Below are 25,809 nucleotides of genomic sequence, written 5' to 3' on the forward strand. Positions count from 1 at the left end.
AAGGGAATAATAATAATAATAATAATAATAATAATAAGGCATAAAATCTGAATAATGCAAACTTCTGGTGAAAAGTGCAATCGGTCAATGTTTTCTTTGACGAAAGACAAAATAATCTGTATAATATTCTATATAGTATACATGTAGGAGGACAGAGTGATAATATAAACAAACAAAACATACCAATAACAGTTCAGTTTGGACCTAAAACGTAGCTTATGCTTGAAGCCCCATTCATATCATTGGCTGAGCTCTTACTTTGGGCAAAAAACGTCACGCCTTTCATTTCAAACCAGCTCCTTCCTTCTCATCAAGCCCCACCTGAGCCCACCTCCACCACAGCAGCGCGGGAAACTGCCTCTAAACTACAGGTGAGGCGCATGCGCATGGAGTGACGCACTACAGGTGATTACGCATGCGCAGAGAGAGGGGAAATTGGATGCAGGTGGAGTCGCCCCTCAGGCTGGACTGTGGCTCAGGGGGACCGGCAGCTCTCCGTTGTTGTTCAGCACGTCGTCCAGGTCCTCGTCCTCAATCACCACTAGAAGAACGAGAGGAAGCAGAAAGGCTGAAAGGAAACTCTGGTCATCAGTCCTGCTCCTGGAAATCTACTGACCTGCAGAGTTGTCTCGAGGCCGAGGTTGGCATTTTCTAACTTCCCGTTCCACCTTAAGAAGCCATCTTCGGCTGCTTTAAAGCGCTGAAGCTGGCGTCTTATTCCAATTTTCCGTTCCACCTTAAACAGTGCAGTAGGCACATTCTGGCTCCTTAAAGCCACCAGAATGCTACTGCATTCCGTTCCACCTTAAACGGTGCAGTGGGCACTTTCTGGCCGCCTTTTAGACGCAAGTTGGCATCTTGTTCCAATTTTCCGTCCTATCTTAAATAGTGCAGTAGCCACATTTCTGGCGCCTCTAAGGCACTGAAAATGGTATATTGTGAGATTTTTTTTTTCCGTTCCACCTTAAATCGTGCACCAGTTGTATTCTGGCGCCTCCAAGTCAGCAGAATGCGGCTGCTTTTCGTTCCACCTTAAATAGCGCGATAGTCATATTCTAAAGCTTTTAAGTAAGTAACTTGACTTCTTATTCTAAATTCCGTTCCACCTTAAATAGTGCAGTAGCCACATGCGGGCACCTTCGTGTCCGCAGGATGTAACTTTTCGTTCCACCTTAAATAGTGTAGTTTTCACATTCTTGACGCTTAAAGGCACTGGAGTTGGCTTCTTATGCGAATTTTCCGTTCCACCTTAAATCATGTACCAGTTGCATTCTGGCGCTTCCAAGTCACCAGGATGTAACTACTTTTCGTTCCACCTTAAATAGTGTTATTGCCACTTTTTGGTGCTCTTAAGGCACTGCAGTTGCCCTCTGATTGCGAATATTCCGTTCCACCTTAAATAGTGGCAGTTCCTGTGCATTAGAGGCTGTGTAACCGGTGCACTGTTAAGGTGGAACGGAAAATTGGAATAAGAATCCAACTTCAGCCTCATGAAACACGAAGCTGTGGCTGTTTCAGCTCCAACTCCGATCCAAATGGACCTGAAATGGACCTTAATGAGTTCTGGGTTTAAGGTGGAACCTGCAGGACCGTCAGTAGATCTCCAGACTGGATCGCCGCTTGATGGGAAAGTTAGAGAGAACTTCAGTTTCGCGCCTGGCAGCTTTTTAAACCGAGCACATTCTGACTGTGTGGCCTGTGATGGGGCCTGTTGTTTGTCGCCCCCTGCTGTTTGCCTTCAGCGTAGGTTAAAGGGAAACTCCGCCAAACTTTTAAAATTTTCTCGTGATTAAATCATTAAAGGGCCGATATGCTACATTTTTAGTGTGTTTTATTTCATAACGTTTGTGTGGCCTTATGTGTCAAAAGCACTTGCAATTCCTGTTTTTATGACCATTTTCCAATCTCTTTATCCCTCGGAATTAGACCGTCTATTTTGGTATTCTGTACCTTTTAAAACTGATATGTAAATGAACTCTTCTCCAATTGGATACCCTTTGTTGTGCCTTATTAAACAAATAGAGCGAGAAACTGAAACACTAACTTAAGTATGAGTGAGCAGGAATGAGTACTGCAGGCTAAATAGGTGGATGTAACTAAATGAGTTCTTGTGACATCACAAAAAGGGTGAGTTCAAAACAGGCTTAATGGACTGAGGAGTGAATGACATGAAACTTTAGCAGTGTTTTACATCCTACATCAGATTTAGACTTCTAATCTCACTAAAAAAGCGAGATGAATTAGGTTTTTCAGAAATGAGTCAGAACCGTTCACAGTGGTGGTGATAGGAACCAGACGTCCCTCTAAAAGCTCCTCACAGAAAGTTCCTACATGAACTGGTTCTGAATTCACTGCCTGATGACTGAGACGCTGTTTTATGAGAGTTTAGAGAACTTCAACTCCATTCATGGTGGAGGGAGACATGCAGGGCGCTGTGCGGCAAAATAGTCCCCAAAGAAAACTCATTATTCCAGATTTTCCACTATTTTCCATCATCAACATTCCATATAAGCTCAGAAGGCTCGTGTAGGTTCTCTGGTGGTTCTGGATGGTAAATAAAGTGTATATATCTGTGTTGTAGTCATGGCGACGCCTGGTTCCCATCACCACCACTGTAAAGACTTCTGAACCACTTCACACCAAACCCTCTGAATCTCTCTGTTTACACCTCACACACTAAATTATGCAGGTATTTTGAAAAATTGCCCTTTAATGGGGCAGAAATAGTCCCAGCTGTGCATGTTCATTATTATACTTTTTAAAATGGGAAGTTATTGGTTAGATGTATCTTTACTTAACAATGATAAACTGTAAAAAAATGTTATTTCAACCAAAAGCATTTAAATCTCTTGGATAGATTAAAGAGGATTATTAAAAATTGGGAAAAAAAGCCAGTGTATTTTCATTTAAAGGGCCCATATCATACATTTATTAGTTATTAAATTTTTTTTTTATAGGTACAATATTACTAAAGAGTCCTTAAAGAACCACCTTTTTAAGTGTGTAGATTTTAAAAAATATTTAAAGGGTCCATATCTCACACTTACCAGATTTTCTTTAATTAAAGGGTGCATATTACAAATTTACCAATTTTTAAAATGTATTTATTTAAAGGGCCCATATCTGGCATTAATTTATTTATTTATAGGGACCATATTGCCAAAGAACCCTTAAAGAACCACCTTTTTAAGTGTGTAGATTTAAATGATTTTTTTTAAAGGGACCATATCTCACATTTACCAGATTCTCTTTTTAAAGGGTTGCATATTAGTTATTTTATTTAAAGGATCCATATCACATCTTTTATTTTAAAGACTTGTATAATAAAATTGTATAATACAGGGCTGTGCAAAAGTCTGAAACCACTCTTTATTAATTTACTGGCAGTGAAAACGACCATAAAGCGCAAGCTACTCATCATCAAAAGCAAAAAACGATTACGCAACTAATCCTCATAGTGGTCAGTATTTAGTGCGTCCACTCTTTCATTCCAGCTTCCGTTCTTTTCAGCAGATTAACCTTCAGTTTCTTAGTAGAGAAGCCAGACCTGCGTTTTCTGCTACTCGACAAATCTCGCCTGCTTTGACCAAATTTGTGATGTCACATTTCTGCATCTGTATAACCTGTACATCTTTCTGGAATGAATGAAGCCACTTGGAACTCTGTTCATTTACATATCCGTCTTAAAGGCGCAGTAATGGCTTGTTCAATGAGGTATAAATGGAGAGGGCGGAAAATGGTCATGTAAGAATGAATCATGACTGTTTCTGGCATAAAAACCTCACAAACATCGTGAGTGGACCTCATGGAAAAAGCAGGATATGGGCCCTTTAAAGTTTTCTATTGGCCACTTTGCTGCTTCTGTTTTTCTAAGGATCTTTTTTCCTCACTCTTGTTCATTCAGGTGTCCTATTGCAGAATTTACCTCTCCTCGATCGGCCGATCTGCCCAAGCTTCGGTGCCCTCCGCTGCGGACCCTCAGGCTGGTCGTGCAGCCTCAGGCAGTCCCTGGTGGTCTCTGCGTGCGTGTGCATGTGCCGCATCAGGCGGGGGTCTACGTTCGTGGGTCCGAACGTACTGCAGGGGGGCAGGAGCTCGGGCATATCGGCTGTCTCGTACATTCCGGTAACGGGAGCGTTCCTCGGGCTCTGCGGTTTTCCGCTCTTCCTCAAAGCCTCCCCCTCCTCCCTCTCCTCCTTTAAGCCCGTGTGCTCCCTCTCCCCCTGTTCTTTACTTCCGCAGCAGTACAGCATGCAGCAGTGCAGCAGCAGGGCTTGGATGGATGGAAACAACAACAAATCCCCTTTAAAAAACAGCCTTGAGGTTCCTTGTGGTGGAACTAAATAAAACGGGACATTATAGAGCTGATTAGGCTACAAACTGATCTTGTCGTCTAATTTCATGCAGGATTTTCCATAATGTTACCAGTTCTCTTCCTCTAGCTGTCCTCACGCGATGCTGCTGGAGGTCAGTCCTTTATCTGACAAACCCTCAATCCAGACTTTAACGTCGCCCCCCCTCCGTGGCTCGTGACAGGTTTCATGCCACAGGCTCCCCGTGGTGGCTGGAAATGCGCGGTGCTCGCTGATCTGCCCCTGATCTCCTCTCTCTAAAGCCCGCTCGGTCTTAAAGGGCCACAGGCTTCATCACGTCTGAGGGATTTCCCAGCCCAACCCTCTGTTACGACACGCGCCCTGGACGCGGCCCAGCTGAGCCTGTTTCTGCGCCTAAATCCACGCAATAAATCCAGCACAGCAGCTCTTTCCCCCTCCTGGAACATGATTAGTGTCTCCAGATGATTTGCTGTTGTGGCTCTGCCTCTCCATCCACAGCCTGCAGCCTCAGCCCCCCTCGCAGAGCAGAGCAGCAGAGCCGACGCCAGAGTTCAGCTGAACTGAACCGGGGAGGAGGCTGTTGTTTTGCTGCCATGGCAACACAGAACTCCAGCGCACTTTGATGTGTAGCTTCTTGCTTTCCTTCCTCCCTCCCTCCCTCCTTCTTTCTTGAGTTTTCTTGTCTTTGTTCCTTTCCTCCCTCTTTCTTGAGTTTTGTCTTCCTTCCTTTCCTCTGAGTTTTCTTGTCTTCCTTCCTTCCTTCCTTCCCTCCCTCTTTGTTTTCTTGTCTTCCTTCCTTCCTTCCTTCCCTCCCTCTTTGTTTTCTTGTCTTCCTTCCTTCCCTCCCTCTTTGTTTTCTTGTCTTCCTTCCTTCCTTCCCTCCCTCTTTGTTTTCTTGTCTTCCTTCCTTCCTTCCTTCCTTCCCTCCCTCTTTGTTTTCTTGTCTTCCTTCCTTCCTTCCTTCCTTCCTTCCTTCCCTCCCTCTTTGTTTTCTTGTCTTCCTTCCTTCCTTCCTTCCTTCCTTCCCTCTTTGTTTTCTTGTCTTCCTTCCTTCCTTCCCTCCCTCTTTGTTTTCTTGTCTTCCTTCCTTCCTTCCTTCCTTCCCTCCCTCTGTTTTCTTGTCTGCCTTCCTTCCTTCCCTCCCTCCCTCTTTGTTTTCTTGTCTGCCTTCCTTCCTTCCTTCCCTCCCTCTTTTTCTTGTCTGCCTTCCTTCCTTCCTTCCCTCCCTCTTTGTTTTCTTGTCTGCCTTCCTTCCTTCCTTCCCTCCCTCTTTGTTTTCTTGTCTGCCTTCCTTCCTTCCTTCCCTCCCTCTTTGTTTTCTTGTCTGCCTTCCTTCCTTCCTTCCCTCCCTCTTTGTTTTCTTGTCTGCCTTCCTTCCTTCCTTCCCTCCCTCTTTGTTTTCTTGTCTGCCTTCCTTACTTCCCTCCCTCCCTCTTTGTTTTCTTGTCTGCCTTCCTTACTTCCCTCCCTCCCTCTTTGTTTTCTTGTCTGCCTTCCTTCCTTCCTTCCCTCCCTCTTTGTTTTCTTGTCTGCCTTCCTTCCTTCCTTCCCTCCCTCTTTGTTTTCTTGTCTGCCTTCCTTCCTTCCTTCCCTCCCTCTTTGTTTTCTTGTCTGCCTTCCTTCCTTCCTTCCCTCCCTCTTTGTTTTCTTGTCTGCCTTCCTTCCTTCCTTCCCTCCCTCTTTGTTTTCTTGTCTTCCTTCCTTCCTTCCTTCCCTCCCTCTTTGTTTTCTTGTCTTCCTTCCTTCCTTCCCTCTTTCTTGAGGTTTCTTGTTCTTTCTGTCTATTTTCTTTTCGAGTTTTCTCGTCTTTCTCCTCTTTGCGTTTTTTTTTTTTTTCTTGCTTTATCTTCATCTTTCTTTCCTTCTCTCTTAGTTCTTTGCCTTTTTTCTTCTGCCTTCTTCACGGCGTCTTTCTTGGGGATTTTGTTGGTTTTTCTTTTTGCCTTTTTTGTTATTCTTTCCTTGTCATTTTTATTCTCCCTTTCTTTTTGTACTTGTCTCTTTCCTTTGTCTTTTTTTTGTCTTTCTCTTTTTTCTCTGTCTATTTTTGTCTTGTCTGCTTAGGAATTTTTTTTTTTTTTTTTTTTTTTTTTTTTTCCCCTGTCATTTATCTTTATCTTTCTTTCTTTCTTTCTTTCTCACTTTTTTTTTGTTCTTTTTCTTTCCTGCTCACTGTCTTTTTCTCTGTCACTCTTTCTTTCTGTAATTTGGATGGTTCCTCTGGTCAGTGAGCTCACAGTAAGAGTCCGGTGGCCGGCGGCTGAAACGCTGTAGAATTGCTCTGTTAGATGTTACAGTGAATGTTTGTTTGGTTTTGTCTGTCGTTCGTCTCGTGACGTCAGTTTCGATGAGCTGTTTTTGTTTAAATCTCCTGTTGAATGATTCCTCTGTAGCCTCAGTGCTGCGGCGCTGCTCTCCGCCCTGCTCAGGTGTGCAAATGACTGGTCAGACAGGTTGAGGTGGATTTTTTTCTTGACCCCTCAGTATAAAGCTGAGATTTTGTCTGAGGCTAAATCAGACGCTGATCTTCTGTCACTCAGGTAAGTGAGAGATAGCAGATATTTATCTAACACACGAGATCTAAAAGATTAGGTCAGGATTCGGTCACTTCGCATGATGTGTGTTTTGTGTCGCTTGGGTGCTCAGAGAGAGCTTTGAGCTTTTGGTTAGAAGGAGAGATTTCACTGATTGTTTTAAAGGGTTATGTATACAGTCATTATATCAGACGTGCAGGATCAGTAAATAACTGCTGCTGCTTTTAAGGTGGAACCAAGAATTCAGACAGAAAGATGTCATCTTATTTGTCAGTTCAGCCTCGTAGTTGAGATATACTATATACTATGTTTAGCACCAGGTTTGCCGGCCTGCAGGGCTGGTATTCACCAAGGTGCACAAACTCTTAATGCAAGTCAATGGAACCAGACGTCTTTACAAGTTATTTTGGACCGTTTCTTTTAGTCCAATCACCATGAAATTAACACTCAATGTAAAAATGCTTGTTAGTCTTTACATAATGTCAAGAATGAAAAATGGATATGTATGAATATTAATATTCATGCGTGGAGTGTCTTACCTTTCTGCATAAAGGTTACCTTAACATAGTGAATGACATGGAATCTGGAATAGAATTTGAGCAGTGACGTAAACCCCCACCCACCATGAAATGCCACACATTGTAATTATGTAATATACATACTTGGCTATGGCATCCACTGCTGCTTGTAATACTACCAGTTTGTGAGCAGATCTCAGGACACGTCAATCAGCTCAGTGCTAAACCTGTAAACCCAGACCTGTAGCGGGAGATGAGCGGTCAGATTAACATCTAGCCAAATCAATGAACTGGCATTGTTCTCCTAGGACAGATGAGCTCGTCCAGTCTGTGCTAGGGGGTAGGGTGGCTCCTTGGTAGGACTGTCCTATGAAGACACCTCCTTAGTAGTTGGTCACACACGTGGAGCAGCCCTAACGAGGCTGCGTGGCAAAATCACCAGAGCGCAGCTAAAGTGTCCCAGTTTAGGGGCTGCATCCTTTGAAGGACCTGGTCTATGAAAGCTCCTTCAAAGGCTTTGTAGACCCGTAAAGGCTGAACTGAAAGCAGGCGGTCTGGTCTACAGCGGATTTCCGCTTTGCGTCACAGAACGCCGCTCCTGTCCAGTTCTTTTAAAGAAGGAATCAGAAAGTTGGATATTTAGTTCTAAGAGCTGGAGATGCTTCTCTCGGTCGGCTCTCTGCTCCCTAAACCCAAGCTTCAGACCATGTTGATGCCATCGGCCCTCAAATGCAGCCCTTGAATTGGGACGCAGCTCTTGTGTAGTGGGGTTTTCATTTGCATATTCCCCAGCATGCTTTGCTAGACTGACAATGTGCATTATAATCTTTCCAGATGGTGTTCAAGGCCTGTATGTGTGGCGTTCATTAGACGTTCTGTTTGTACAGCCCATAATTCCACAATCGCATGTCGAAGGAGAATGAACGAATAACTTGTGCACTATTGGTATTTATTTAAATGATCAAGACTCGGAATCAAGTTTCTTCCATACGGGTCTTCAGAAAGCAGCTCCCTCAACAGAACGCCGTGAAGCCCCCTGTCTGCTGTTGTAACTGACGTGCTGGTGTCTTGTTCACTTCTAGCTGCAGCCATGACGACTAAAGTAGTCATCACTCAGCCGGTGGTGCTGGATTCCAGAGATTCTGACGAGTGGGGCTCCGGGATCTGCGACTGCTGCGACGACGTCCCGGAGTGTGAGTGACTCGGTGGCGTGTGTGAGGTTGCCAGTGATCTGGAGTGTAAGCTGGTCTCGGTGTTACTCACTGGCTGCTGAATCTCTCTGTTCAGGTTGTTTCGCATACTGGTGCTGCCCGTGTTTCGCCTGCGTCAAAACGAAAGAGTATGGACAGTGTTTATGTCTCCCCCTGCTGGACATATTTGGTTTTGTCCCACCGGCCACACTAGGAATGAGGATCTCTATGCGCCACCGCTATGGCATTAAGGTACGATGGTGGTTTTAGTGTATGTAGAGTGAGTGAATGAGTTGTATGAAGGACATAAATCCAAGTACCAAAACATCTGTAGCAGAACCCTCTATATATATATATATAAAATAGATGTGTAGACGTTCCTTCAAGAACCACATCATTTACAGAATAACCTCATCTCTAAAATGGGAACATCAACACATGCTCGTCTTTTAATGCAAGTCAGTGTAATGAGATTGTATTTCAAGCAGTTTTGCAAATTTTGGCATTTTATTTTAATTGGTCCCGTTACGTTTTCTCAAACACCTGCTTTATACATTAAATACACTACCAGACAAACTACCATACATTTTGGTCTAAAAGCACATGTTTAAAAGTCATATCACTGTTGTTGGAACAAAATCTCGTATCTCCAAAGTGGTGACTTTACAGTAGAAGGAAAAAACCTACTTTACTTTTAATGGAAGTCAATGGAACCAGAATTTTTTCAGTCATTTTGGGCCATTCATCATGAAATTTACACACAATGTAAATGTTTTCAAAAAGTGAAAAAGAAAAAGTAAAAAATGGAGATACGAGGTTTTGTTCCATCACCAGCGGTGTAGTAAAATTGATGCATATGTTTGGGTTTATTTCCGAAACAAAAGTTATTTTATTTAACTCTGCAGTTGAGCCTATGATTACATCTGGATTACAGCTTAAAGTTAATTGCCTGAATTACTTTTAAGGAGAATGTCTGTCCACGTTAACATACTTCAGCCAATCAGTCGCTTTATGAGGAGGGAGGGCGGAGTCTGAATAGCCCTGTTTGGCCAAAGGCTGGAATAATTCCAGTTTCATAGTTTTTCATTTTTATTCTGAATTTTGGAGTAATGTACTTTTTAAAATGTTTTTGTTAGGGAAGCACAATGATATAGAAATGGGCAGATATTTGCATTAAAAAAAAAAATCAGTCAGATGTTTAGTTATTATTTTTGACTGATTTATCTCAGATGGATGTTAAGGTGTTGGGTTGTGTCACTAAAATTCTGCATTTTATCCATTTTACTGTTTGTAGCTCCACATATTTCTCCTGATCCAGGTAGTAATGCGAGTTCGGGTCCAATTTTTATCTGTCCAAAAAAAAAGTTTTTATTTATTTATTTATTTTTACAATGTGTTTTGCATAAATTGAGCTCAGCGGATTCTCTTTACATTTTGCACTAAATTTGGTAATTGGACCAATAGAAGTGCTCAGATATTGCTCTAAATCTCTGCATTAACTTACATTTTAAGTTTGGTGCCTCTTCTTGTTCTTTCTCGTGTGAGGTCGGCCTCTCTGATGGTTTTGAGGTGCCGTCCTGCATTTCTGCTGTTTTTGATGTAACTGTGTTTTGTTCCCAGGGCTCCATCTGTAACGACTGCTTGATCGCCACGTTCTGCGTCAGCTGTGCCTGGTGTCAGATGTCTCGAGAGATGAAGAGGCGGTATATTCCCATCGCCCTCGTCAACGCCAGGCCGACGTTCTAGCAGCACACTGCTCGTAGCTGACTGAGTGCGCAGCAGTCAGTTGTCTAATGAGAACTACATGAAATCGTTGAGCTTCTTTGATAGCGAAAGTGTTTTTTGTCATGAATTATCTTCGTCTTGAATATGTTCGATTAACATGTTGCACGCTGTATTTTAAGTTAACTTGCATGATTACTAATATTGTTAATTCTGCAGTTCTGTGAACTTTGTCTGTTGCACCTATTTTATTTGTAAAACAAACTAAGCTAAAAATAAATAAAATTGGGAGGTTTATTATGTAAACTGTCTGGAAGAGGTTTGTTTCCCCAGTTCACTTGCATGCCTTTTAAATAAATGAGCTGTAGCATAAGTTTTGCTGTTTACCTTGTTTGGTAACCCATATTATACTTATCTATAAAAGCTGTCCTTTGGTGAATGACCTGATAATGGTGATACTAATTTAGACAAGACATGAAGGTCTATCGTCCTTCCAATGAAGTCGTCGAATTGCTCACTATAGGTTCTTCATACCGAGGTAGAATGTAATAACTCTGCGGAAATTATTAAGTCTCCAGATTAAAGGTTTTGGACCAAACCCCACCCCCACCTCTACCCCTCCAATTTACACTCGCGTGTAAATCCAACAACAACAAAAAAATCTTTGTTTTGCTTTCGTCGTCGTATTAAACACGAATAATCATATCATTTGTAAGACGTGTTTTCTTTTTTCAGAGTGTAGTGATTTCTTGAGGACCTCACCAGAGGGCAAAATAATAATAACAACCAATCATTTCATGTTTCGTCTCCCCCTGCCACCACCCACACCTACAGCATCATGGACAGAAACCACTCCGGCAGCTCCGAGCCCTCCCCGATACCGAGTTTCATTCTCAAATACTTCTCATTTCTCAGAACACATGTTATGTAATGTCATTTAAACTTGACCTGGACTCCCCTTTCACTTTTTCTGTGTCTGTCTGACACCAATGTGGCATGGAAAAACACAGTATCTAAAACTGAAGGAAAAAAAAATACATTTATTTACGTTATTTTTTACATGTTTTATGTTGCAAACTACTATATTTATACATTGGACACCACATACAAAACCCAAATGATAAACAACTGGAAACCACTTCAACTTAATACATTTGTCTCCCTCTACTGGACAAGAGTGGTAAATGTAAGTCCCTCGGTTTACACACACACACACACACACAAAAAGCTGTTTTTATTGTATTTTGTCTGGTTTTTTATTCAAAGCCTTTACAATCACCACTCTGCCCCTGAACCTTCATGGCTTGTGGTCCCCTGAACACCTTCTCTAACCAGGAAAAGCACCACGCAACTCGTATTGGATGCTGACTAGAGATACTTAAGTCCGCTGAGCACCAGTACGTGCTGGGATTTGTGGAGATCGTCACAAATCAAATTTATATGTAGCGCTTTTTACAACTGATTTTGTCACAAAGCAGCTTCACAGAATTCCAGTAAAGACAAAGTTTTAACATGAACGGAAAACCCCCAGGTGAGCAAACCAGGAGCACCAGTTGCAAGGAGAACCTCCCTCAGGGCTGAGGAAGAACCCTTGGGAGGAACCAGGGCTCACAAGGGGGGACCCATCCTCCTCTGGTCAGACTACCTACAGAGTTATTATACTACTAATATTAATAGCAGTAGTATTAGTAGTAGTAGTAATAGCCAGGAGTCTATGAGAAACTTTGATGTAGGGTGGGCAGCTGGTCCAAGGCAACCTTAGGCATGTATTTCCATTACGAGATCACACCTGGCCTCGCAAAGCTATGTAGAAGCTACCTGGCTAGAATTAGCTTCCTAGAAGCTAAAATCAGAGAACTTGGAGAGGGGAAAATTACCACTCTGTAATGTCTTCTGGGTTTCTCAGATGCTAGAGGGCGCTCCCGGGTGAGTCCAAAATGAATGGATTGATATGGAGCATTTGAGCAAAATCCTAGTTTATAAATACTAAAACCTTTTTAAGATGAAGGGTTCATTCATTTCCTGAACACTGAACAGTGCAAAACATTTTAACACCACTGTTATATTTTTGAACACTCGAGTTTAAAACGGCGTCTAATGCACAAACAGCCAATGAGCTGCTCCGCTCGCCAACCAATCAGCACTCCGTAGCAGTAAATGTAGCACCCTGCTGCCCAAAACCCGTTTGCTATAGAAAGAGGAAACATATTTTAACTTTTCATTTTTAGCCTTTTAGCTCCATTTACAACTATGCATTGAGGATTCCCTCGGGGAACGCCCTCTGCTGTTTTGCAGTATGTATTTGATATAATGTGGGAAATAAGAAGTGGCCAGAATCCTTATAAACTGGCTCTGCTAAAAGTAAAATGACTGGTTTGATATAGCTACGGAAATTATAACGAATGTCAGATTCTCTGCGTAAAACAGTGATGTTGGAGTTGGGAAACACTAAAATGGTCAGGGGAAACTATTTAATCATTATTAAAATACATAATTACTATTTTCATACCTGTCTCTAGGACACAAAAGAACATCCCGTAACCTGAAGTTGTGCATCCTTGTTTTCTTCTACATGATTTTCAGTAAGAATCAAAACTTTGTGAAGTAAGACTGACTTGAGAGTTAAGTGATATGAGCTGTCTTAGACATCATTAGACAGCGTAGCCTGTTTGTTGACATACAACCCATCAGGTGACTGCATTTCTGGTATAAAAAAGCCACCCTGAAAAAGGCTTGTAGTTCCTACTCGGCGACACAGGTAAGACCTCAGGGACTGAATTATATCTTTTGTTAGGGCTTTGACGGACTTATTTATGTCTCTTGCACAGAAAGCCAGGATAGAAATGTCCGGTAGCATCTTCTGTTATGTTTAACTAGTGGCATGACAGCAGTACCATCATCTCAAAATCATTTCAACAGATTTTGATGATAGGCAGATGCTTTTAATATTTTAATTAGGTACTGAAATAACTCCGGTTCATATGGTTGGATTGAAATATGCTTCAGGTTTTGATCTTAATAGAGTGGTGGAGGTCAGGTTTTTGAAACATTTTCAGTTGTTCTCAAATGCTGGACTGTCGAATTTCATTTGTGTGAAAAAGGTGCGAGGAGACCACTTAGAATTTCTCATTTATTTCAAGTCAAATCAGGCAAAAATTTAACAGAGGCATTTCAGAACATTTTAATGTTTAATGTCTCAAATACTTCTCATTTTTCAGAGCACATGTTATGTAATGTCATTTAAACTTGATCTGGACTCCCCTTTCACTTTTTCTGTGTCTGTCTGACACCAATGTGGCATGGAAAAACACAGTATCTAAAACTGAAGGAAAAAAAAACTACATTTCTTTACGTTATTTTTTACATGTTTTATGTTGCAAACTACTATATTTATACATTGGACACCACATACAAAACCCAAATGATAAACAACTGGAAACCACTTCAACTTAATACATTTGTCTCCCTCTACTGGACAAGAGTGATAAATGTTAGACCCTTGGTTTACACACACACACACACACACACACACAAAGCTGTTTTTATTGTATTTTGTCTGGTTTTTTATTCAAAGCCTTTACAATCACCGCTCTGCACCTGAACCTTCATGGCTTGTGGTCCCCTGAACACCTTCTCTAACCAGGAAAAGCACCACCCAAGTCATCATATTGGATGCTGAATAGAGATACTTAAGTCCGCTGAGCACCAGTACGTGCTGGGATTTGTGGAGATCGTCACAAATCAAATTTATATGTAGCGCTTTTTACAACTGATTTTGTCACAAAGCAGCTTCACAGAATTCCAGTACAGACAAAGTTTTAACATGAACGGAAAACCCCCAGGTGAGCAAACCAGGAGCACCAGTGGCAAGGAGAACCTCCCTCAGAGCTGAGGAAGAACCCTTGGGAGGAACCAGGGCTCACAAGGGGGGACCCATCCTCCTCTGGCCAGACTATCTACAGAGTTATTATACTACTAATATTAATAGCAGTAGTATTAGTAGTAATAGCTGGGAGTCTATGAGAAACTTTGATATAGGGTGGGCAGCTGGTCCAAGGCAACCTTAGGCATGTATTTCCATTACGAGATCACACCTGGCCTCGCAAAGCTATGTAGAAGCTACCTGGCTAGAATTAGCTTCCTAGAAGCTAAAATCAGAGAACTTGGAGAGGGGAAAATGACCACTCTGTAATGTCTTTCTCAGACGCTAGAGGGCGCTCCCGGGTGAGTCCAAAATTAATGGATTGATATGGAGCATTTGAGCAAAATCCTAGTTTATAAATACTAAAACCTTTTTAAGATGAAGGGTTCATTCATTTCCTGAACACTGAACAGTGCAAAACATTTTAACACTGCTGTTATATTTTTGAACACTCGAGTTTAAAACGGCGTCTAATGCACAAACAGCCAATGAGCTGCTCCGCTCGCCAACCAATCAGCACTCCGTAGCAGTAAATGTAGCACCCTGCTGCCCAAAACCCGTTTGCTGTAGAAAGAGGAAACATATTTTAACTTTTCATTTTTAGCCTTTTAGCTCCATTTACAACTATGCATTGAGGATTCCCTCGGGGAACGCCCTCTGCTGTTTTGCAGTATGGTATGTATTTGATATAATGTGGGAAATAAGAAGTGGCCAGAATCCTCATAAACTGGCTCTGCTAAAAGTAAAATGACTGGTTTGATATACCTCTCCTTGGATCACCACCTTATCGTGGTGGAGGGGTTTGCGTGCTTGAATGATCTTAGGAGCTATGTTGTCTGGAGCAAAAGCTCCTGGTAGGGTCTTCCATGGCAAACTGGTCCTAGGTGACAGGTCAGACAAAGTGTGATCCATAATAACCGCTATGAAGACACAAAAACAGGACTTGTGTACCCTGCCCGGAACAGGGTTACCGGGGCCCCACCCTGGAGCCAGGCCTGGGGGAGGGGCTCGCCAGTGAGCATCTGGTGGCCGGGCATTTACTCATGGTGCCCAGCCGGGCCCAGCCCAAAGGAGTTACATGAGTCCCCCCTCCCATCGACCCACCACCAATGGGAGGGGCAGTAGTAGGGGTTCGGTGCGTTGTGGATCGGGGAGTGTCCGAAGGCGTGGGCCTTGGCGTTCTGATCCTCGGTTGCTGAAACTGGCTTTTGGAACTTGGAACGTTACCTCACTGGCGGGGAAGGAGCCTGAGTTGGTGCGCGAGGTTGAGAGATACCGGCTAGATATAGTCGGGCTTACCTCAACACACAGCTTGGGCTCTGGGTCCAATCTCCTTGAGAGGTGCTGGACTTTATTCTTTTCTGGAGTTGCCCATGGTGAGAGGCGGCGGGCAGGTGTGGGCTTTCTCATAGCCCCTCGACTCGGTGCCTGTATGTTGGGGTTTTCTCCGGTGGACGAGAGGGTAGCTTCCCTACGCCTTCGGGTTGGGGAACGGGTCCTGACTGTTGTCTGTGCTTATGCACCGAACAGCAGTTCAGAGTACCCAGCCTTCTTAGAGTCCTTGGGAAGGGTGCTTGAAAGTGCTCCTCCTGGAGACTCTATTGTCCTACTGGGGGACTTCAACGCTCACGTGGGCAATGACAGTGAGACCTGGAGGGGTGTGATTGGGAGGAATGGCCTCTCTGATCTGAACCCGAGTGGTGTTCAGTTTTTGGACTTCTGCGCAAACCACAGTTTGTCCATCACGAACACCATGTTTGAACACAAGGATGTCCATAAGTGCACATGGCACCAGGACACCCTAGGCCGCAGTTCAATGATTGACTTTGTAGTCGTGTCATTGGACTTGCGGCCATGTGTTTTGGACGCTCGGGTAAAGAGAGGAGCTGAGCTGTCAACTGATCACCACCTGGTGGTGAGTTGGATCAGGTGGTGGGGGAAGATGCCGGTCAGACCAGGCAAGCCCAAACGCATAGTGAGGGTTTGCTGGGAACATCTAGCAGAAGAACCTGTCAGATTGATCTTCAACTCACACCTCCGTCAGAACTTTGACCAGATATCGGGGGAGGTGGGGGACATTGACTCAGAATGGGCCATGTTCCGTTCCTCCATTGCTGAAGCAGCTGACTGTAGCTGTGGCCGTAAGGTAGTTGGTGCCTGTCGGGGCGGTAATCCTCGAACCCGGTGGTGGACACCCCAGGTGAGAGATGCCGTCAAGCTGAAGAAGGAGTCCTACCGGGCATGCTTGGCCTGTGGGACACCAGAGGCAGCTGGCAGGTATCGACAGGCCAAGCGATCTGCGGCTTCAGTTGTTGCCAAGGCAAAAACCCGTGTATGGGAGGAGTTTGGTGAGGCCTTGGAAACTGACTTTAAGTCGGCTCCGAAAAGATTCTGGCAAACCGTCAGGCGACTCAGAAGGGGAAAGCAGTGTGCCACTAGCACTGTATATAGTGGAGATGGTGTGCTGCTGACTTCGACTGAAGAGGTCATTGGGCAGTGGAAGGAATACTTTGAGGACCTTCTCAATCCCACCGACACGTTCTCCAGTGGAGAGAAGGGGACCGGAGGGTGTGTTCCAACTACAGGGGAATCACACTCCTCAGCCTCCCTGGCAAGGTCTATGCAGGGGTACTGGAGAAGAGAGTCCGGCTTATAGTCGAACCTCGGATCCAGGAGGAACAGTGCGGGTTCCGCCCTGGTCGTGGAACACTGGACCAACTCTTCACCCTCTCCAGGATTCTGGAGGGTTCATGGGAGTTTGCCCAACCAGTCCACATGTGCTTTGTGGATCTGGAGAAGGCATTCGACTGTGTTCCCCGGGGTATTCTGTGGGAGGTGCTTCGGGAGTACGGGGTACATGGCTCTTTGCTACGAGCCATTCAGGCCCTGTACAAACAAAGCTGGAGTTTGGTTCGCATAGCCGGCAGTAAGTCAGACTCGTTCCCAGTGAGAGTTGGACTCCGTCAGGGCTGCCCTTTGTCACCGATTCTATTCATAATTTTTATGGATAGAATTTCTAGGCGCAGTCAAGGGATGGAGGGTGTCCGGTTTGGTGACCTCAGGGTCACATCACTGCTGTTTGCAGATGATGTGGTCCTATTGGGGACATCAGGCCACGAACTTCAGCTTTCGCTGTATCGGTTTGCAGCCGAGTGTGAAGCGGCTGGGATGAGAATCAGTACCTCTAAATCTGAGACCATGGTTCTCAGGCGGAAAAGGGTGGAGAGCCCTCTCTGGGTCGGGGATAGGCTCTTGCCTCAAGTGGAGGAGTTCAAGTATCTCGGGGTCTTGTTCACGAGTGATGGTACAAGGGAGCGGGAGATTGACAGGCGGATTGGTGCTGGGTCAGCAGTGATGCGGGCTCTTTACCGGTCTGTTGTGGTAAAGAAAGAGCTGAGCCATAAGGCAAGGCTCTCGATTTACCGGTCGATCTACGTTCCCACCCTCACCTATGGTCATGAGCTTTGGGTAATGACCGAAAGAATAAGATCGCGAATACAAGCGGCCGAAATGAGTTTCCTCCGCAGGGTGTCTGGACTCTCCCTTAGAGATAGGGTGAGAAGTTCAGTCATCCGGGAGGGACTCGGAGTAGAGCCGCTGCTTCTTCACGTCGAGAGGAGCCAGCTGAGGTGGTTCGGGCATCTGGTAGGTCACAGGCGAGTCCACCTGGGAGGAGACCCCAGGGAAGACCCAGGACACGCTGGCGCGACTATATCGCCCAGCTGGCCTGGGAGCGCCTCGGAATCCCCCTTGGAGAGCTGGTGGAAGTGGCTGGGGAAAGGGAGGTCTGGGCTTCATTGCTTAGGATGCTGCCCCCGCGACCCGAACCCCGGACAAGAGGAAGATAATGGATGGATGGATGAATGGTTTGATATAGCTACGGAAATTATAACGAATGTCAGATTCTCTGCGTAAAACAGTGATGTTGGAGTTGGGAAACACTAAAATGGTCAGGGGAAACTATTTAATCATTATTAAAATACATAATTAGTATTTTCATACCTGTCTCTAGGACACAAAAGAACATCCCGTAACCTGAAGTTGTGCATCCTTGTTTTCTTCTACATGATTTTCAGTAAGAATCAAAACTTTGTGAATTAAGACTGACTTGAGAGTTAAGTGATATGAGCTGTCTTAGACATCATTAGACAGCGTAGCCTGTTTGTTGACATACAACCCATCAGGTGACTGCATTTCTGGTATAAAAAAGGCAGGATAGAAATGTCCGGTAGCATCTTCTGTTATGTTTAACTAGTGGCATGACAGCAGTACCATCATCTTAAAATCATTTCAACAGATTTTGATGATAGGCAGATGCTTTTAATATTTTAATTAGGTACTGAAATAACTCCGGTTCATATGGTTGGATTGAAATATGCTTCAGGTTTTGATCTTAATAGAGTTGTGGAGGTCATGTTTTTGAAACATTTTCAGTTGTTCTCAAATGCTGGACTGTCGAATTTCATTTGTGTGAAAAAAGTGCGAGGAGACCACTTAGAATTTCTCATTTATTTCAAGTCAAATCAGGCAAAAATTTAACAGAGGCATTTCAGAACATTTTAATGTTTAATGTCTCAAATACTTCTAATTTCTCAGAACACATGTTATGTAATGTCATTTAAACTTGATCTGGACTCCCCTTTCACTTTTTCTGTGTCTGTCTGACACCAATGTGGCATGGAAAAACACAGTATCTAAAACTGAAGGAAAAAAAAATACATTTATTTACGTTATTTTTTACATGTTTTATGTTGCAAACTACTATATTTATATATTGGACACCACATACAAAACCCAAATGCTAAACAAATGGAAACCACTTCAACTTAATACATTTGTCTGGTTGCCAAGGGTACGTTCATTCCTCCTTTAAAATCATCCACTTCCTGCTAAAACCTGAAACTCGTCATACAGGGTGAGTCAAAAGTCACAGGACGGGTTTTATTTTCTTTTATTATTGACTTTTTTTTAATTATCGGCATAAAAAATAACTGTCCTGTGACGTTTGACTCACCCTGTACTTGTCTCCCTCTACTGGACAAGAGTGGTAAATGTTAGACCCTCGGTTTACACACACACACACACACACACACACACACACACACACACACACACACACACACAAAAAGCTGTTTTTATTGTATTTTGTCTGGTTTTTTATTCAAAGCCTTTACAATCACCGCTCTGCACCTGAACCTTCATGGCTTGTGGTCCCCTGAACACCTTCTCTAACCAGGAAAAGCACCACGCAACTCGTATTGGATGCTGACTAGAGATACTTAAGTCCGCTGAGCACCTGTACGTGCTGGGATTTGTGGAGATCGTCACAAATCAAATTTATATGTAACGCTTTTTACAACTGATTTTGTCACAAAGCAGCTTCACAGAATTCCAGTAAAGACAAAGTTTTAACATGAACGGAAAACCCCCAGGTGAGCAAACCAGGAGCACCAGTGGCAAGGAGAACCTCCCTCAGAGCTGAGGAAGAACCCTTGGGAGGAACCAGGGCTCACAAGGGGGGACCCATCCTCCTCTGGTCAGACTACCTACAGAGTTATTATACTACTAATATTAATAGCAGTAGTATTAGTAGTAGTAGTAATAGCCAGGAGTCTATGAGAAACTTTGATGTAGGGTGGGCAGCTGGTCCAAGGCAACCTTAGGCATGTATTTCCATTACGAGATCACACCTGGCCTCGCAAAGCTATGTAGAAGCTCCCTGGCTAGAATTAGCTTCCTAGAAGCTAAAATCAGAGAACTTGGAGAGGGGAAAATGACCACTCTGTAATGTCTTCTGGGTTTCTCAGACGCTAGAGGGCGCTCCCGGGTGAGTCCAAAATGAATGGATTGATATGGAGCATCTGAGCAAAATCCTAGTTTATAAATACTAAAACCTTTTTAAGATGAAGGGTTCATTCATTTCCTGAACACTGAACAGTGCAAAACATTTTAACACCACTGTTATATTTTTGAACACTCGAGTTTAAAACGGCGTCTAATGCACAAACAGCCAATGAGCTGCTCTGCTCGCCAACCAATCAGCACTCCATAGCAGTAAATGTAGCACTCTGCTGCCCAAAACCCGTTTGCTGTAGAAAGAGGAAACATACAGGTGAATTTCTTAGGTTTTTTTAGTGAAATTCACCCTTCTACTTTCTAAAATGAAAGGATATTTTTGGGCGAGTGATTACAAACTATTTTAACTTTTTGGCCTTTTAGCTCCATTTACAACTATGCATTGAGGATTCCCTCGGGGAACGCCCTCTGCTGTTTTGCAGTATGTATTTGATATAATGTGGGAAATAAGAAGTGGCCAGAATCCTCATAAACTGGCTCTGCTAAAAGTAAAATGACTGGTTTGATATAGCTACGGAAATTATAACGAATGTCAGATTCTCTGCGTAAAACAGTGATGTTGGAGTTGGGAAACACTAAAATGGTCAGGGGAAACTATTTAATCATTATTAAAATACATAATTAGTATTTTCATACCTGTCTCTAGGACACAAAAGAACATCCTGTAACCTGAAGTTGTGCATCCTTGTTTTCTTCTACATGATTTTCAGTAAGAATCAAAACTTTGTGAAGTAAGACTGACTTGAGAGTTAAGTGATATGAGCTGTCTTAGACATCATTAGACAGCGTAGCCTGTTTGTTGACGTACAACCCATCAGGTGACTGCATTTCTGGTATAAAAAAGCCACCCTGAAAAAGGCTTGTAGTTCCTACTCGGCGACACAGGTAAGACCTCAGGGACTGAATTATATCTTTTGTTAGGGCTTTGACGGACTTATTTATGTCTCTTGCACAGAAAGCCAGGATAGAAATGTCCGGTAGCATCTTCTGTTATGTGTAACTAGTGGCATGACAGCAGTACCATCATCTCAAAATCATTTCAACAGATTTTGATGATAGGCAGATGCTTTTAATATTTTAATTAGGTACTGAAATAACTCCGGTTCATCTGGTTGGATTGAAATATGCTTCAGGTTTTGATCTTGTTCATGTTTTTGAAACATTTTCAGTTGTTCTCAAATGCTGGACTGTCGAATTTCATTTGTGTGAAAAAAGTGCGAGGAGACCACTTAGAATTTCTCATTTATTTCAAGTCAAATCAGGCAAAAATTTAACAGAGGCATTTCAGAACATTTTAATGTTTAATGTCTCAAATACTTAATAGAGTGGTGGAGGTCATGTTTTTGAAACATTTTCAGTTGTTCTCAAATGCTGGACTGTCGAATTTCATTTGTGTGAAAAAAGTGCGAGGAGACCACTTAGAATTTCTCATTTATTTCAAGTCAAATCAGGCAAAAATTTAACAGAGGGTTTCAGAACATTTTAATGTTTTCCTTTTTTTATTTTAGCTCCATGAGCAAAAATTAGCACTTCGCTGACTGATGAGAGTAAACTGGAGGAGCAGGTTGGAAAATGCTGCATGTCTGCTGCCTTTTAGTTTTGCATAAGATATCAAAAGTGAAAATTCTTGCTGCCTTTCTCTTCCTGTTATTTGGAAGAAATGTTATCACTGCTAACTTACATACACTGAAAGACAGTGATGCATTAAATTTCCTGGACTCACATGTGTCCATCGTTTCCACATGACTAAAATATATTAGATCAACGCTGACCTGCTTCTAGGTTTACTTAGTTTTAGCAATACTTGTGTTGTCTTACATGGGTGCTCAGTCCTGGTGCTGGAGATCTACCATGCTGGAGAGTTCAGATCCAACACACCTGGCTGTAATACTCAGATGCTCCTGAAGGCCTTCATGAACTGTGTTTGATTGGAGGTGGAACTAAGCTGCGGTAGATCTCCAGGACCTGGATTGATAACCCCTGCTGTAATATGTTCTATTCATGTGGTTTATTAGCATGGTTGAGATGCAATGGGATGCTAATATGTACTACAAATACTTGCATCCCATTGCATTAGTAACACTGAGCTCTGCTAAAGCCTGAGTAGACTGATAAACCATTATTAATCTCTGATTAGTAATCTCCTAAACCGATGCTTTCATCATTTTCTCTCCTGCAGTTTCTGCATTTGCTGTACACAACTGATCATGGCAGCGACGACTGTAGTGGTTCAGCAGGCGCCAAAGGTTGTACCTAAGATCACTTCATGGAGTAGTGGACTGTGCCACTGCTGCCAGGACATGAGCTCCTGTGAGTGCACATCAATAAACGTTCCTCACCAGCACCTTTCCACCAATTCTTACTCCAGTAACTCTGAATAATTTACTGCCACTGCCGGCCTCACTGTAGGTTTGTTATGAGGAGTTCTGTTAAAGTTTTTTCCTTCACTTGGAGGAAGGAACATTGAGAGATGATGGTGATCGCCTGAGAGGCATGCCAATCATAATTTGGCAACTGGCCAATTGGACTAAGAATGCACCTCAAATTAAAAGGCTGTGTGGATGTCAGTGGATATTAAACTGTAGCATCTATATGTCTTGTCTTTAGGTTGCTATGCATTCTGGTGCTGCCCTTGCTTTGCTTGCTCCACAACATCCAAGTTTGGTGAGAACAGCTGCCTTCCTCTGGTGGATATTTGTGGCCCAGGACTAATGTCGGCTTTTGGGATGCCTGTTTGTGTGCCACCGGTCACTCTGTCCATGCGGGTGGCAATGCGCTACAAATACCAAATCTCGGTAAGCTTAGAGCTTTTTACACTATGAGCAGATAGCAGAAGATGACCAAGCAGTTTATGAGGCTTATCTAAACCACAAAATATACTTAATCCACCCATCAGTACATACCTGAATGGTATGAAATGCGATAATGGATATTTTTAAAATGTTTGTAGTGAATATAAAAGTAGAAATAGTGCAGTATATAACTGGTGAACGGGGTTTTTGATTCCTTTGGTGCTTTTAAAAAAAAATCTTTAAAGAACCGTATAGAACTTGTCCAACATACAGAAGAAACATTTGAACCATATGCATTCAAATGGTTCTTTGAGTCAGAGCTTTGACTCAGAGAGCATAAATTGCTGGGTACTGTAAAATGAATAACTATAACATGATATAATAGAGAACAAAGTGTAAAAATATTTCATATGTACAGTGCTGTGCAAGTCAGGGACCATGCTACTCTCACTTAAGTCTAAACAGCCATTGAGTACAAGTCATTCGTTTTTAAGTGATATTTCTGAGTTTATTAGATTAGATTAGATATAAGATAATCCACTTGCAGAAGGAAGAAGATAAGTGAAAAAAGAAACAGTTTCCAAAACTGGACAAGAAATGACAGAGAAAATGTGGCTCCTCACAACCACCTGGAAGACCTGATCGACACCAAAACTGCCCCCATCAGATAAACAGCACTGAAAGCTTTGATCTCTGAGAGAGAGGAGAAGATCAAGCTGCTTCAGATCTGAAAACATCCACAGGTGTTTCTGTCCATCCTTCCACTGTGAGAAGACCACTCAGTACCATGGGTCTGAAAGGATGTGTAGCTGATCAAGAAGAACCTCACTGAGAAAAGGAGACGGACACATCGAGCAAAGAAGCTGAACGATGGACTGACCACCCCAGAGTCCAGACCTCAGCACCACTGAATAGGTTTGATCACTTCAGGAAATCATCAACCAGCTTCTAAGACTGAGCTTTGGAGGCATGTCTGCAGATTCTTTGAGGAGCTGAATGTGAGTCTCCTGAAAAATGCGGAAGCTGGAATGAAGGGCGTGACCTGAGCAGCGCAGTACTGTAAACACTGAAATGCAAAACTATGAATATAACTTCATTTGCATATGTTTGATATTTCAGGGTGGCATTTGTGAGGACATCGCTATCTCTTGTTTCTGCATTTGGTGCTCTTGGTGTCAGATGAACAGAGAGATACAGCACCGCCAAAGGCTCGCCACGGCAGTCAACGCCCAGCAAGCGGCCCCAATCATAACCATGGCCCCTATTGTCACCACAGTCCAGCCGACTGCAGTGGTGGTCAGTGCAATGTAGGTGGCGGAGGCCGTCTTGTCTTGCAGCCCTGCATCGTCTGTAATTATCCATAGTGCTTTGTGTCTTATGATGCACTGTTATGAGGGGATATTTGGAAAAAGGGACCAGAAAAATAAAAAAAAGTCTTATGCTACTGTAATAATGCAGTGTATGTAAAGATAATAAACACATTTATTTTAAAACTTGAACTGGTTTTTAAATAAATATCAGAAATGAGTTATGAGAGATGGTTCGTAGCATATTAAAGTGTATCCAACGTCAACAGACAGTGAAGTAAGATGTATATTTTTATTATTTTCTGTTAATACAAATAATATTATTATGAGCTCAATGTTTGATAATTAATATGGAAATTCTCAGCAATAAAAATTTGACCAAATTCCCCAAATTAACTGCTAACAGGCTAATAGCCACACACTCACCTCCCACCTCTCCAACTCCAGTCTCACCCGGCTGTACTCATCTTCTTTATCCTTCTTTATAACGGGTGTTATTTGAGCCTCTGTTACTGAAACCGGGCAAGTTACAGCTAAAGCACCACAGAACAAGTCTATTTTGTGTCTTTCTGTCACTTCAACACCTGTCACTGAGCTGTAACTTGCACTTATATATTGTTTTTTATTGTATTGCCCTGTGTATTGTAGTGTAGTGTAGTGTAGTGTAGTGTAGTGTATTGTATTGTATTGTATTGTATTGTAGTTTATTGTAGTGTATTGTGGTGTAGTGTATTGTATTGTAGTGTATTGTATTGTAGTTTATTGTAGTTTATTGTAGTGTATTGTGTTGTATTGTAGTGTATTGTATTGTAGTTTATTGTATTGTAGTGTATTGTAGTGTATTGTATGAATACAATACACTACTGATGAAGGACTAGATGATGACCAACACAAACTGTGCAGCAGCAGATGAGCTGTCGTCTCTGACTTTACATCTACAAGGAGGAACAACAAGGTAGGAGTGTCTAATAGAGTGGACAGTGAGTGGACAGCCAGCAGCACTGCTGTGTCTGATCCACTCGGTGGCTTGTCAGTGTTATATAGACATAAATGAGAAGAGTAGTGTGAGATGAATTTGAAGGAGATCTTTCAGTAGTCTTTTGTTTATTATTATCAGTATTACTATTATTATTGTTGTTGTTATTATTATTATTATTATTAAGTGGTTTAAGGTAGTTTGATCTAAAGAACAAGACTTACTTACTAACAACCACCTGGAAGACCTGATCGACACCAAAACTGCCCCCATCAGATAAACAGCACTGAAAGCTTTGATCTCTGAGAGAGAGGAGAAGATCAAGCTGCTTCAGATCTGAAAACATCCACAGGTGTTTCTGTCCATCCTTCCACTGTGAGAAGACCACTCAGCGCTGTGGGTCTGAAAGGACGTGTAGCTGATCAAGAAGAACCTCACTGAGAAAAGGAGACGGACACACCAAACAAAGAAGCTGAACGATGGACTGACGACCCCAGAGTCCAGACCTCAGCACCACTGAATGGGTTTGATTACTTCAGGAAATCATCAACCAGCTTCTAAGACTGAGCTTTGGAGGCATGCATGCAGATTCTTTGAGGAGCTGAATGTGAGGCTCCTGAAAAATGCGGAAGCTGGAATGAAGGGCGTGACCTGAGCA

The 25,809-nt window shown here is 42.9% G+C and overlaps 2 protein-coding genes across 2 annotated transcripts; both read left to right on the forward strand.

Moving 5' to 3' along the window:
* Positions 1-534: 534 nt before the first annotated feature.
* Positions 535-10,604, forward strand: ponzr2 (plac8 onzin related protein 2). The gene is made up of 4 exons (XM_017681444.2): positions 535-640; positions 8,469-8,579; positions 8,674-8,828; positions 10,197-10,604. The coding sequence occupies exons 2-4, from the start codon at positions 8,477-8,479 to the stop codon at positions 10,320-10,322; spliced, it is 384 nt and encodes a 127-aa protein (XP_017536933.1). The 5' UTR covers positions 535-640; positions 8,469-8,476; the 3' UTR covers positions 10,323-10,604.
* Positions 10,605-22,283: 11,679 nt separating this feature from the next.
* LOC108444564 (placenta-specific gene 8 protein-like) lies at positions 22,284-24,179 on the forward strand. Its single transcript, XM_017725780.1, has 3 exons — positions 22,284-22,386; positions 22,684-22,871; positions 23,988-24,179. Exons 1-3 carry the CDS (start codon positions 22,284-22,286, stop codon positions 24,177-24,179), a joined length of 483 nt encoding a protein of 160 aa, XP_017581269.1.
* Positions 24,180-25,809: the final 1,630 nt, after the last annotated feature.

This window comes from Pygocentrus nattereri, chromosome 18 (genome assembly GCF_015220715.1).
Source record: "Pygocentrus nattereri isolate fPygNat1 chromosome 18, fPygNat1.pri, whole genome shotgun sequence".
NCBI lineage: Eukaryota > Metazoa > Chordata > Actinopteri > Characiformes > Serrasalmidae > Pygocentrus > Pygocentrus nattereri.

Excerpts from the sequence above, each read along its gene's own strand:
- LOC108444564 (XM_017725780.1), top strand. The coding sequence starts at position 22,284 with ATGGCAGCGACGACTGTAGTGGTTCAGCAGGCGCCAAAGGTTGTACCT. Across the intron at positions 22,387-22,683 it reads CTGCCAGGACATGAGCTCCT|GTTGCTATGCATTCTGGTGC; the intron begins GTGAGTGCACAT and ends TCTTGTCTTTAG. Across the intron at positions 22,872-23,987 it reads GCTACAAATACCAAATCTCG|GGTGGCATTTGTGAGGACAT; the intron begins GTAAGCTTAGAG and ends TTGATATTTCAG.
- ponzr2 (XM_017681444.2), top strand. The coding sequence starts at position 8,477 with ATGACGACTAAAGTAGTCATCACTCAGCCGGTGGTGCTGGATTCCAGA. Across the intron at positions 8,580-8,673 it reads CTGCGACGACGTCCCGGAGT|GTTGTTTCGCATACTGGTGC; the intron begins GTGAGTGACTCG and ends CTCTCTGTTCAG. Across the intron at positions 8,829-10,196 it reads GCCACCGCTATGGCATTAAG|GGCTCCATCTGTAACGACTG; the intron begins GTACGATGGTGG and ends TTTTGTTCCCAG.